This window comes from Molothrus ater, chromosome 1 (assembly GCF_012460135.2).
Source record: "Molothrus ater isolate BHLD 08-10-18 breed brown headed cowbird chromosome 1, BPBGC_Mater_1.1, whole genome shotgun sequence".
Classification (NCBI taxonomy): Eukaryota; Metazoa; Chordata; class Aves; order Passeriformes; family Icteridae; genus Molothrus; species Molothrus ater.
In genome coordinates, this window is record NC_050478.2 from 28,099,031 (window position 1) to 28,113,622 (window position 14,592).

The 14,592-nt window shown below is 37.2% G+C and overlaps 1 protein-coding gene across 1 annotated transcript in view; it reads right to left on the minus strand.

Annotated features, from left to right (window-relative positions):
• Positions 1-1,961: 1,961 nt before the first annotated feature.
• Positions 1,962-14,592, minus strand: part of VWDE (von Willebrand factor D and EGF domains) — a 37,476-nt gene continuing 24,845 nt past the window's right edge. The window contains exons 18-31 of the mRNA XM_036378778.1: positions 14,282-14,501; positions 13,612-13,749; positions 12,912-12,974; positions 10,722-11,402; positions 10,299-10,394; positions 10,117-10,212; positions 9,508-9,603; positions 8,160-8,255; positions 7,726-7,821; positions 7,136-7,231; positions 6,941-7,036; positions 5,569-5,664; positions 4,910-5,013; positions 1,962-3,803 (exon numbers count right to left, since the gene is read on the minus strand). Coding sequence (XP_036234671.1) covers positions 3,783-3,803; positions 4,910-5,013; positions 5,569-5,664; positions 6,941-7,036; positions 7,136-7,231; positions 7,726-7,821; positions 8,160-8,255; positions 9,508-9,603; positions 10,117-10,212; positions 10,299-10,394; positions 10,722-11,402; positions 12,912-12,974; positions 13,612-13,749; positions 14,282-14,501 — 1,995 coding nt within the window. The 3' untranslated portion in view covers positions 1,962-3,782. The remainder of the gene's footprint in view (positions 3,804-4,909; positions 5,014-5,568; positions 5,665-6,940; positions 7,037-7,135; positions 7,232-7,725; positions 7,822-8,159; positions 8,256-9,507; positions 9,604-10,116; positions 10,213-10,298; positions 10,395-10,721; positions 11,403-12,911; positions 12,975-13,611; positions 13,750-14,281; positions 14,502-14,592) is intronic.

Consider the following 14,592-nt stretch of genomic DNA (forward strand, 5'->3'; position numbering starts at 1 on the left):
TCCGTAATTGGTGTTTCTGAACAGGCCAAAACAAATGCTAATTTAGTTTCCTGTTTAGAAATGATTGAAGTAAGCAGTAATTTGATGCCACAGAGAATGCAATGACATATTTCAGAAATACTACTTGAACATAGCACCATCTACTGGCTACAGTGTTCTTCATGGTTTTGGGTTTTTTTTTTTGTTTGTTTTAAGAAATATTTCTTCTTATCATTCAATTAAACTTCAAGTGAGTTTAAAAGTGATTTTTCTAGTTAGTTAGAATCAAACAATCTTAGAATGTATTATTAATGACAGTCTGTGTCCCCAGATTATTATTTCCACAGTTAAACATACTAAAAAGACTAAAAGAACTGCCAGTAATTCTTGTCTTTTGTTTGTTTTCTGCTCGGTACAGGATTGAACATACTAGTTAGAGCATGTAATTTTGGGAGATAGCTATGTCTTCCTCTGGGGAGATAAGTATGCATGGAGCTCAAAGGTCAAGAAAAGCAACACAGAACATGCTGGCTCCCTTATTTATTAGACCTAACTGTAACACCTTATACAGATACTCTGGTTTACACTAAAACAGCTGTAAAAATTTTAGGGGTATTGCAGTGGTTGCACTTTTGATACTCTGTCTTTCTAGAGTGTGCATAGAAAGGTGAGGTGTTTCTTTTTAGTTTACTTACATGCAAATTTTTATTAATGTTTTCTCTTCTGCTCTAAGTGCTTCTGGCAAGAATGGATTTACTTGGTTTAGCTGTAAAATACCATTTGCTAGCTAAACTGAGCTGTGGGCAGAAGTTGGTAAAGTGACCTGATATCAGTACAGGACACCTTTAAATGACAGAAATTGCATAAGCAACTTTAGTTATTAGCAAAACTTTCTAAGCTCTACATTTGGGGTTGTATATGTATCCCAATGTTATGTTTTGAGAATTTAAACTTTGGATTTTTCCATTTGGACAAATAATGGAGTGGGTGTAGCCAACTTTTCAAGTAATTTCAGTTTTTATACCTATTTACTTTAGGGCTTGTGCTGATATTTCTTCACGAGTTTGCTTTTGGTAAATAGAAATGTTAACTTGCTGTCTCTTCTCAGCTATGAAAATATATTATTAAATTTTGTAAAAGGAAAGAGCCTTTTCTATAGGGCCCACTTGTGTTTTTATTTTTAAATCACAGCCAACATGACTATCTGTTGTCTTCTGTGATACAAACCCTTCCTTCAGAGAACATTCACTGTACTGCACTTTTCAAGACTGGGGGCAAAAATCAATGTGCACCTGGGAGAATTTCTGCTGGCCTGCAGAGCAGATGTAGTACAACCAGGTACTAAATGGATGATGTACATGGGTACCTTCCAGCACTCTTTATTGTCTAAAGAAATCAGGCAAGAAAATTCAATGAAGATACTGGTGTTATGCATAATGTGGTAAGAATCACTGCAAAATCTTCAGTTTGATACAAGCCACCCTTCATTCCTCCAGAGTGGAATTGTGTCAACTCCAACCCTTCTCCCCACTCCCACATCCCCTAACTCTAATTGCAGGTTACAATTTCAGCAGTTCTGTTAACCTCTGTGCACAAGCCCTCTATATAAATACACATCTTGTTACACTGAGCAATTTTACTGTATTGTTGCCATGTGCTTTCTAATTACAGTGAATTCTGTTTCATGTGTATGATGGACAATGTAGTAACAAAACAGTTTCAACTAATCACATAATTACTGGGCAGTTTTGAAGTAGCTATCTGGCATTTTGCATGCACTAATAATTTTTCATGTGCTTGCTGGAAAATAGCAAAAATAGCACAGCTTAGCACTGAGCACTTTTAGCTACTGTAGCAAAACTCTAGATGTGCTTTTGTTCACACAGCTTGCATTTGGAAAATGTAAAAGAAATAATTTCTGCCTTTAAAACCATTGAAAATAAACAGCAAACACTAACAATTATAATTTAAAAAACCCTTTATTGAGCCTGAAGTCCTAGAAATGCACATATATGTATTGATTAAGTTTTGTGAGTGAAGGATTGCACAAACTCATTAACCAAAGTACTATTAGCAGTGCTCCAGACACGTTATCTTTTTTGCACAGTACCTCTGTAACTGACACATGGAACAGCAATGATTACAATAAGAGATTATGTTATATTGGTGTGTTTGCACTCAAAGAATTTCTTCAGTACCATATGTATCCAAAACAGTTCCAAGAGCTAGTCAGATTTTGTTCATCATCTTTGTGAGATGTGGGAAAGGAAGTGTCCAAGAGGAGTAGGTTTTAAATAACGTAATGGTTCCCAGATCATCAGGCTATCAGCCACATGGATGCTTGATTGAAAGAAACTATGGAAACACTGAAGTGTAAAATGCAAGTGGGAAATTTGATCTTTTTTAAATACACCAGTCAGGCACTTGGAAATCCATGAGGTATCATTCTGGAATGATGCTAAGCTCTGAAAATGCCAGCTTACTTTGCAAGATGACTTAAGAAACTATCAAAAGGTGAGGAGAAATCTAGGCACAGAGCTGCTAACAGCTATGATTTGGTATTCAGCATCCCAGAATGGCAGTAAATGGCACAATTACCTTTATTTTCTTCCTGTTCAAAATTAGTGCATATAAACTGAATATTGCTCAGGAGAACCAGAAGTCATGACGTTTATTTTTGGCTTAAAGAAACCATAGCAGTAAATTTCACTGGCTTAGCTAAAGGGATATCTGTGTCTATTATGTTTTTTATGTCAGGAGCTGAAATGTCTTTCTCAGGTCTAGAAGAAGATAACAGTCCTCTGTAGGAACTTTATTTTTTCAAAAACTATCTGGCAGCTGGTAGGTCAAACAGTTCATTGGAGCAATTGGTAATGGAAAAAAATCCTCTGTGAAGTCTTTACAAATACTTTCTGGCATGGTTAATATGGATGGCATGATGTACAACAATTTTCTCCTCTTATTAGTTCCTATTTTAAGAATCAGCATTGCTGAAAGCATTGTTAAATTCTCTAAGAGTCCTGGGAACAAAATTTCCTCATATTACTGACTGCCATCTCAGGCAGGGGCATAAAAATCTTAGACAGAGGAATAGTTCAGTAGCTGGCTCTTCAAGTTTGAAGTGATGTAAGTAATGAAGTCAAAACAGAAAAGTTGGGATCTGGCTTCTGTCTGCAAAGGCTTGTCATAGATAAATCAGAGTCATTCTATATCTGGTTGGCTGTTAACAAGACAGGAGGCCTTGCCTTCATTGTTAGTAGCCCGGGCTCCGTTCTGGTTTCCCCTCCTTCCTTGCTACTGGCTTGATGTTACAACAAGACCAATGGAAATACAAAACAAGGAAAACCAGTTCTGCTTTTTCTTCTGTCTGCAGCCAAATAATACGTATGTAAACAGTGTTTGTAAACAGGAGGTACCATCCACAAATGCAGAAGTGCTGCCTTCCTTGCTAGAGTCACCCAACAGCTGCTACAGTCTTGTTTCCTCAACAGAAATTCCACAGTCCAGTTGAATAAACTGCAGGATTTTGGGCTCAGTCATATGATCTGGGAATTCAGTGAAGACATCAGAAGCTGTGGGGTTTGTACATGAGGTAGCAAAAAATTACAGGAATATACATATGTTTTAATGACTATAAGACGGCTGTTTTGAAGCTCACCAACATTTGTGATTATATGAATCTTTTAAAATAAGGCTTCTGAATATTCCTTTCATTTAAATGACTCTGAAATTGCCTTCAACCCTTTTGCTATTTTTAAGTCTCATACATCCATGCAGCATTGCAACTGAATTGCCACACTTCTTCAACCATGATGTTTTTGTACCTTGGAGAGAGAAAACAAATATTAAAACCAGACTTTAATGAGGCAACACATTATTATGATTAAGTTTATTAAACAATTTTAATGAATCTCTGCTTGCCTGGTATGCAGAATGAAAACATTAAGTGAAACCTGGGCTTATAGTTTTTTGTTTCACGAAGAAAATGTGCCATTTTGATCAATGTATGATACAGCACTGTCTGACTGACAGTATATGTATTTTTGAGACTAAAAATATACTAACTCAGTGCAGGGCACATTTAAGAAAACCTTTAAATCAAAATTATTTCTCTCTTTGGGTCACATTTCGGAAATCCATATTACAAACATTATAGTCTTATTGATATAGGACAAGTAGTTGCATGTTTTCAAAATATGTATGAGCAATTCTTTGTTTAAATTTCTGCAACAAATCTACTCATCTCTCAATTCTGTTGGCAGCACAAATGTGTCTAAATACACTGAAACTGAAAGACAAGAAACACCATAGATTATGCAAGAAGAGCAGAATGGTTTTACTTCAGACATCATAAAACAGTTAGTTGTGGCAAAATGTTTAATCGAATTACTTCAGTGAGTGAGCATCAGCACTCAAGCAAGGGAATCCAACAGAAAATTGCATGACAAAGCAGAGAAATGGTCATCATTCCCTCTGATACAAAAAAGTAAAGTTATTCCCAAGTAACACTTGATGAACTGACTAGCAGTGTAGTTAGATGGGAAAAGATCAGGGCTTGACTTGATGCAAGCTAAGAAAGTCATCATAAGTAGGACACTGTTCCCTAAAATGTGACCAGATGCTGGAAAAGAAAATAGTGGTTGTTGTGAAGAGGATAGTTATCAATTCCTACTGCATGACAGGAGACAATCAGCTTAATTTGAAACAAAGGAAGTTTGATGCTGAGAGCAATTCTGTAAGTATTGGAACCTAAAAATTACTGGAAAAGCTCTTAGAAATTCCATTAATTTTCCCTTGCTGCAGAGTGAAATGAAGAAATCAGACAAAATACACATTTGGTGTATAGCATGCTGCTTCACTGGACACGGGTGCAGTAGTTAATTTACTCCCAAATCACTGTATTGTGACGGTGTCTTGGCTCCTCACATACCTGAATTTTCTTCCCACAGAGCACTCCAGTATAACCTCGGCGACAAGAGCACACATTGGGCAATACACATTTGCCTCCAAACAGACACTTCTGGTTGCACACAGCTAAAACAAGAGAGGTACATATCAGGCTTTATTCATGGACACATCTTGGTGAAGGAAAAGTGGATGCTATCTCTACTTATTCTGTTTGCTATAGGAACCAAGACCTTGGAAAGTATTTTCACAAGGTAACACCCCTCAGCATAGGGACACTTAAAGGTCATGTGGAGCCAACATTGTTCTTGTGTCTATCCCATCCCCCTTTTGCTTTGATGCAGATTTAATGTGAGAACATGCTGAGGGCATGAAACAGACTGAGAAAAGAACATGAGTAAGGTGGTTTTTGGCACATCTTGCTATTTCAAGCTATCACAATGGCCTCTCAGGGCTTGTGCAGCAGCATACAGCACTGCAGTAAGCCAACACATACTGCCATGTTCCCAGAGCGCCATCAAATCCTGGAGGGCTTCAGAACAGAGCCATCTCTACTCTATCCTGCCTTTGGCACAGATGTGGACCAACTAAATCCAAGGTATAGGAGGATTTCTCTGCACTGTGCATGGCTGAAGCATTCTGAGCTGTGCAGAAGCAAGAGGTTTCAGGTTCCATCATTCTTACGTGTTTGACACTGGAATCCTTCCCACTGCGGAGGACAATGACAGGTACTCGGTCCAATACACTCCCCACCATTCTTACACTCCTGAAGACAGACTGCTGCACAAACATCACCAAAAGGTATGGTTATATCCCAAGTGATTACATTGAGTTATTATTCAGATTTCAGGATGCTCCCACAAGAGGTGGAGTGCTTTTCACACACAAGAGTCACTTCATCTTCACTCAAATATGTGTCTAAGGCCAATAAGATATTAAAGAAGGGAGACAACTAGAAACAAAAAGCCCTACAACCAAAACCCACATTCAGAGGTTCTGCTGTGTCACAGATTTCTACAAAAGCCTGAAATACTGAATTAGGAGACGGCCATTAAAGAGCTTTATTTTTTTCCAAATTTACCTTTCTAAAGCACACACCTTGGTGAGAGATCTTTTGTCTGTCATTTAACTGAACACCCAATGAATCAACTCAAGAATATTTGATCCAAAGTTATTTTCTATGATCCATTTGTCTGCACATTTGTCCCTGCTTATTAAGCCATGATCTAACCCACAATTATTTCCATTAATTCATAGCTGACTATTTGATAATCAAATCTCTTCTCCACAGTGTCCAAGACTATCTCACCCCTGTAAGTACTGGTAATATTTTTTTTCAACAAACAACCCCTTTCCAATAATTGCAGAAAGTAATACACGGAAATCTACTTTTCCTCCATGCGATTAAAGAGCTTCTTACCCACATCAGTTCTTAAGCCTCAGGTGGGTACTCTGACAGACACTAACACTTTAGCCATCCTCATGCTGATTTTCATGCAGACTGTGCTTTTATCCATGCTGACACAATTTATTTATGCACCGTCAATAACTTTCTTAAGATAAAATATGACCCACAGATGTGCAACCATCACAGTCCAATTTCTACCTGTCCTAAAGAGCTTATGTCCACTGCACCATTTATTCACATCACATCCAACTGTTTCCAGTTTTCCAATATTTCACTGAACTTCTTTTTCTATTCTATCTGGCTTTATGTCCTACAGCAAAAATTGGACGCCTTTCACTTTTTTGACTCTTCTCTTTGTAGAAATGCAGATGTTTTTATTTAGACAAGAATCCAGAAAGAAACAAATAATATTTGCTATACAAGAATTTCACAGATATTTTGATCCCATGATTTAGCCTAAGAACTTCATGGTATTAGTTCTCTGTCCTAAATTTTGCTGCCAAGATATAGACTATTGTTTTTTCAATGTGTAAATATTCTTTCTTTGGCACTAACTTTGTATTACTTGCATAGTAACTCAGGCAGAGTTGCCCTGAGTCTCCTATTATTTTTAAGGTATGGTTCTCCTGGTAACTACAAGGTACTTACGAGTGTTACACCTTTGTCCTCTCCATCCTGAAGGACAAGAGCAAATGTTTGGGCCTACACATCTTCCTCCATTCATACACCTTGGCTCACAGACACCTTAAAATCAAAAACATCTGCTGTTTAACACATTTAACTGACTACACAGTAATTTATTGTTTATGTTTGGATCACAGGAAGATTTTAAGACTGGCTTACTTTTTTCACATCTTCTGCCTGTGTACCCATCAGGACAAGTACAGACATTATTTCTCATGCAATGACCACCGTTCTTACAAGGAGGGCTGCAGACAGCTAAAAGGTACAAACAGGAGGAAAAGGCTGTAGTTTGCATTTTGACTTAGTGATATACTTTTGGAAAATGAGAGTGCAACGCTAAGATTCTGACAGCTTGTACTATCAGGACATTCAGTACTATCAGGCCTGCCTGGTAACAATCATATTAATGTGGTTTGGTGTAAAAATCAGTAGTAAAGACAAAATTAGATAAAAAGGAGTCAAGGCTGGCAACTGTATGTGTACAAAAGTAACCAGACTACACATAACATACAATGGAATGGGATGAAAGCTGCTTAAATGTTGAGGGCAATACAAGAATAATTTTGAGTCTTCATTCTCCTTGGACAGTTGTTGAATCCACCATTCAATCTAATAAATAATGTAATCTCTGTTTTACACCACTTCTCAGATATATAACTTGATTGTTAATTTTGTGTCTTAATGTTTTCTCACAGATTTCCTCATAATGTCAACTAAGGAATAGGGAGAAGAAAAAAAGAAAATATTACCATTCTGACAGTGGGCACCAAAGAATCCATGTGGACACAGGCAAACATCTGGCTTAGTACAGGAACCACCATTGAGACAGACAGGATTACACATTGCTGCAGAAATAGGGTCAGGAAGAGTAGGAAGCATGACATCCAAATATAGTCTATAAAATATGTGTTTCTGTTTCAAGAATAGGAATTAAACACCTAAGATAACTGCAGGTAACATCATTCCCATAGAGTCTTTACCCCAAATTAAAGGATCAGCATAAGACTTCCCAGAGATGCTGCTAGCAGCAGAACTAAAATGCAGAGACTCAGGGGAGTGTGGGGGCTCTGCAGCAGAGAGCAGCTGCCCACTGCTGCTACCCAAGCCACGCAGTTCTGAATTTCAAACAATGGGAGGTCCCATGGATGCTCTCCCAGGAGCAGGGAAGCTTCAGGGGTGTTACCTGTGCTGCAGGTAGGTCCATACCAGCCAGGTTTACACTGGCAGGTGTCTGGAGTGAGACATTCACCACCATTTTCACAGTGCCTGTTGCAAACCACTGCCGTCCAAGAAGATGGAAAAAAGATAAGGCAGGGGAGGAGACAGGGGGTGGGAGGACAAGAAAGAGATACATCACAAATTATTCTCTATTTGTTTTTCAGTTCTTTCCCAAAAATTAACACTGGAAGTAACACAGAATTCTTATCTGAAGAGGAATTGCTGAACAGAGTAATCTAGTCTCAAACCCATAATAGCAAGCATAGATGACAAAGGTAAATAAAATGTCTTTCCATGCAAATATCCATGGTCTGATTATAAATAGTGTTAAAATCATAGTCACTTAAATAAAAATTCTAAACCAAATGAGAAATGTAATACTGAGACAAATGGACTGTGTTACGTGATGCAAGAGCAGCTGCATACACACAGGAACATGAGACTGACAAGCAAAGACATTAAAATATCATGTCTGAGGAAAACCATGAATCACTTCTTCAGGAAAACATCTCATTCTCTTTAGTACTCCTTCACAAAGAGCAGAATTTTTTTGTCAGAATTGAAATTAGAACAGGAAAAACTGAAAACCAAAAGTCCTGCAATTTGAGGAGGAGACAAAGGATTTTCTGAATTCAGGGTCAATAAAGCAATGGTACATTCAGGTGAACAATATATAAACAGCATGTCTAAATTTGGATTCTCTGAAGATACAAATTACCCATATAAAATCTATCCAAAATTTGGAGTTGCCAAATTGCAGCATGCATGATTTGATATGTCAAAGACAATTTATGTGAGACAAAGTAATTCCAATCTTTCAGCTATGATCACAGCAAATTTTTCAATTTTCAGGCCAGGTAAAAGGAAAAAGACACCATAATGTGGTTCTGAATTCAATTTTCCTGTATCCTAGTCTTTCTGACACACCAGCTTCTGAATGTACCCCAGTTATCTAATCAATCTGAGCTAATAGAAGTTAAAAAGCTGTCAGGACATACGAAATATCTGTGTGTCTTTCTGAACGTAATATCACATACACAATGTACTCATTTTTTCCATATTTGTGAATAATAAAATATAAACTATTTGCAGCTTTTATAGTGCATTATGTTTCCACAGTTATGTGCAAATATTACCATACTACCAAATATGTTTAAAAAGCCCATGTATAGGAACCTTCAAAGAGGCACAGGTATTATGTCATTTGCTAGCATTAGACAGAAGGCATAAAAAATTTAAACCATAATTTGCTTTCTTGCTCCTGAAGAACAGGAAAATTACTGTATATTTTTCTCTTATTCTCTTTTGCTTACTTGTATCACATCTTGGTCCCACAAAACCATATGGGCAGGTGCAGAGATTTCTGGCCAAGCAGGTGCCTCCATTCTGACACGGTGGTTTACAATGTGCTGCAGATACAGAATTAAGTTCAAGGAATTGCCTCTAGAAAGATGCATGGACTGGTTATGCTTTATGAAAGATGAAATCTTAGTAACTGCCAGTGAGCAAAAAACTAGAAATAAAATAAGGAGATATATGCAATGCCTTTTGACAGGAGTAAGTAACATGAATAACTTCACTTCAGCAGTACAGAGTCCCAGCATTGGTGGTTACCTTGAATAAAAGAAAGCTGACACAAGTTCCAGACAGTGCTTCCCACTCTTCAGGAGTGTTTAGCTTAGAGGCAACTACATTCACTGGTGAATTACTCTACTTGATGTGAAAGCTAAATTTAGGAATATCCAATCATAAGCAACAGTGTGTATCTAGAAAATCAGGACATACACCAAAACATAACTCAAGAGCTCTGTTAAAGTGACAGTAAAATGAACACACCTTCATGCTGTCAGAACAGTCATGGGAGTTGTTCACAGCATCCTTTGGGTAGTTAGGGATTTAAAAGCAAAGACTGCTACATTTACCTTCCTCACAGGTGGAGCCACTGTATCCAGGTAAACACTCACAGATGTTTGGCTTAATGCACTTCCCATGGTTTTTGCAATCAGGTCTGCATAGAGCTGTAAAAAAAAAATCAACAGCACTCTGCAAATCATTAATTTGTGCTTATGAGTTACCACAGGTAAAATTAACATGCCATACTCACCAGCCTGACAGTTATGACCAGCATAACCAGGCTTGCATTTACAAATATTGGGTGCCACACACTCCATATTTTTGCCACAGGGTTGTCTACATCTTGCTGAAAGGCAAAGAAGAAAACAAAGAAAGGAATAAGGAAAATGAAAGTGGCATTTCAGCACATTGTGTCTTGCCTAACGTAGTGAACAGATCACAGAGAATCCATGATGTCTCTGCCCATAAATGTAGAGTCTAAGATACAACAGCTATTTTTAAGTGCATCCATACAACTAAAAGCCTGTAGGCTATGCCAATATTAATAATGAAAACGAGAAAATTCAATATACCACATTTTCCACTGATAATACAGTAACAATATACTTGCAAATTATAAAGACATCTCAAGATTCTTTTCTTCAAAGAATTTAAGTACAATAATTTGCACTACCTCTGCAAGTGAAGCCATCTCCATAATACCCATAAGGACAACGACCACACTTGACACTTCCATCCTGCCTTGGCTCACAGGGCACGCCAGGAAAACAGGGTAAATCAGAACAGGTCACTGCTTTAGGAATTACTGTTTCACTCAATTCTTCAGGAAGCATTTTTGGTGGGACAGTGACTTCCACAAGGGTAAAAGGTAAATTACTTGCTTGATGCTTAGCTAAAAGGTGCAGAACTCTTTGAGGATTACCACCTTTGAATGCTTTGTTTGGCAAAGAATGTCCTTTGCTTATATTTGCTCTGTTGCTAGGGGAACTCTTCCTGTGGCTCTCAAAATAGCTGAAGGCCTCAACTTGTGCCCTTGTTTTCTTCTCAGGTGATACAGCATGGCTCCTTGAAGATGCAGCCTTTGCAGCAGGTACTGAAGAACTGTTTTCCATGTCAGCAAGGTGACCCCTGATGGTGCCTAGAGCATGAGCAATGTTCCCAGTAACCACAGGTTGTACAGAAGCATTTTTCTGAGAATCAGGTGTCTTCCAGGCAGTGACTGTTTTTACCGTGGAGGCTGGCAGTGTGCTGCTACCGACCATTTCTGTAGAAATAAATCTCTCTGGGACATCTGCAGAACTGGGAATATAACCTGACATGCTTAAAACCTTCTCAAAGGATGATGGTTGAAAACCTACAGTATGTTAGAAAGAAAGGGGGGAGAAGTATGTGAATACCATCAGACTTTTTTCCCCTTTGAGTGTGGGGAATGTTTTCTAAACAGATAAACACACAGCCCATTCATTCTGTGCTTCAGGAAATTTCTCCCTGTGCTATGTCAGAATGTAAGTATGCAGTAGAACTTAAGTGGGAGAATTAGAGAAGAAGGTATTCTGATTACAACCTCTCCTGCCCTTACCATGGCCTTTTCTTGATAAGGAAGGTAAGGATGAGGCATGATTTATAGGAGAAGAGATTTATAGGAGCAGAGATTTTCCCATATTATGTCAATAAACAGATTTACTGTCAGCAGATTATCAGCTCCATATATTGTTTTTAACTAGGTAACTGAAACAATTCAAAGAAAAGATATTGCATATGGTTCATCAGTGTGTCTAAGCACTAGAAGCAGAGATAAAACCACATGTATGTAGATGTTTATACATACTGATGCACCATGGACAATATTATAGGGGAATAAGCCACTAACTCATAGCACAAGTATTACCATGTTTTATTCTTCAAACTTTTTAATCAACTTTGTTGGAACCCTGGATGCTGAGAATTTCTGTGCCTTTCAGTACAGAAAGTTTAAAATTCTCAGCATTTTTAGTAGTGGGATGTTTCAACTGTTTAATAAACATCAGATACTGACTCAGTCTCCTCATTCAAGAGAGCACAAAATGAAAGATAAATTCTTCATATTCTGCCCAGGGAAAGTGTGTGGTTTGTGCAAAGAAGTACAGCACTGTAATCCCAGACTGGTAGAATACTGCATATGGGGTTTTAGCATTATGGGGCAGTGGAGGAATGAAACCCTAACCTATTTATAACTAGAAAATGGTTTAAAAAAGGTTAAACTTTACTGAATCCTCCTAAAGTGTGGTCTCCCACTGCTGAAAAGCAAACCATTTTGCAGCTGATGAAGAATTATCCAGCCCTAGCAATGCAGTGAGAGTTTTCCTTCCCCCCAGAAACAATTCAGAGACATAGGGAAAAGACACATGAGACTTTCCTACAAAGAACCCCCCTGCAGGCACAGACCTGGAAATGCCAGCAACAGCACTTACAGAGTTTCAGAATAAAGACATTCACTTGCCATATCCTTCACCTCTCCTCTGAGTTGAAGTAGGAAAATGGCATTCAACATAATGCCATAAACTTTTGTTTATCTCATATAACAGATGTCCCTATCCCCATGTTACCTATTTTATGTCAGTGGTTGGTCACTAAAACAAAAGGCAACTCTAAGAGTGTCATACATCGCACTGTTAATAAAATCACTTGACTGACCCTAGGGATTTGTTGATATTGACATTTCAGTCGCATTTTTCAGATCAGAATACAACCCCAGTAATTAATAAATTGTGTCAAACTGAAAAATAAAGTGAATAGCATAAAACTGACTAGAACCTTTATCTGCCAGCTATATTCTTATCAGCATGCGAATCAGAAATTCCATTTTCTTCAGGAAAAAAATTACCTTTATTCTCTCCAACTTCTCCCATGGAATCCTTCCATACAACATCAGTGTCATCAAAGCTTTCTGAAAAGATTTGAAGGCACATTAGCAGTGCACAGAAGTAGCTCCATTTTTTAAAATTTAAATAAAATACAAACAGAGTTAAAATTTCATTACACAAATACAACTCAAAATTCAGAAAGTAGATAAAATTTAAAAAACTTTAATAATAATATAAAAATTTAAAAGTTTTTAGCAGAATATTTTAAAAATACAAGTTATTCAGAAATTGCATGTAAATAAATGTTTGGCAGCTGCCTTGGCTTGGGTAAATAGTTCTGTGTTAATCAAGCTAATAAAAATATATTTTCCAATAACTATTTTATTAATAATTTTTCAGATTATGAAAATAATGACAGAAAATGCCAAAATTTTCCACTCTGTTGTTCTACTCTGACGTAAAAGAATGAGGATGTGTTTTGTATCTGTGTTTTTCTATGCTAGATAGTGTTTTACAGCTGTGTTGACCCAGTACAGTCTAACATTGCCATCAGCAGAGACAGAGCCCTGCTTTGCTGACTATAGAAAAGAGTTCTAAGTTATTGCTAGAAACATGAAGCACTAGCACAATCTAGTTATTGCTAGAAACATGAAGCACAAAGATATTTTATCTGAATGACAGTAAGACAATACCATTCTTCTGAAAATCAAATAGTTTTACCATGACATGACTTCCCATCTCCTTGAAGATTGTTTGGGCATGGACCACAATAGTAAGAACCAAAAGTATTGAAACAAAATACTCCAGGGAAGCAAGGACTGGATGCACATTCATCTACATCCTCTTGACAATTTTTACCTGTATTGAAATACATATTTAAATTTTCTTTATAATATTGTGTCACTAGACTTTGATGGTGCATATAAAAGTATGCAAGTGCTGAGAAAAAAAAAGTGCAACCATTCATTTCAGTACATCTAATAAGAACAGCTGATAAGGTTTGCTATTCACATTTTTTCCTCTCATATCAAGTACTTTGCTTATTGTAGCATATGGAGAAGATGGGCTGTGGGGATTACATGTTTATCTGCAGGAGAAATCTCCTGTGTTTCCCTGTGTTGCCGAATTTACCTTTGCAGAGGGAAACAATGCAAATCAGCTTTCACAATGAACTAAAATAAACAACTATTATATTCATGCAAGAAAAATCTTTAAGTATATCATATATCTGTACCACAAGACCATAAAGTTTCTTCATAACACTACATAACTTACAACAGTAAGTTATTTACAGTGAAAAAATTAAAAAAAGAAAATTTTACACATAAAATTAAAAACTCCTATTTATCACTAAACATAATAAATGCATGGAAATAAAGCAGCAATTTACCTTGAAGTTCATGTGGACATTCACAGTAATAGCTGTTTATTCCATCCACACATCTGCCAATACCACACTGGTTAAGTTTACAGTCATCAGTATTCACTTGACAGAGTTCACCTTCAAATCCAGCCACACACACACAAAGATATCTTCCACTTCCAGGTGGGAAATTAATGTTTGTCACACATGAGCCATTATTTAGGCAATCACATGATTTTACACTGACCTACAAGACATGCCCAATAAGACAGTTTTCTTTTTTTTAATGAACTAGTAATGAGTTCTGAAAATAGATAACTTAGGTGTCTTATTATTAA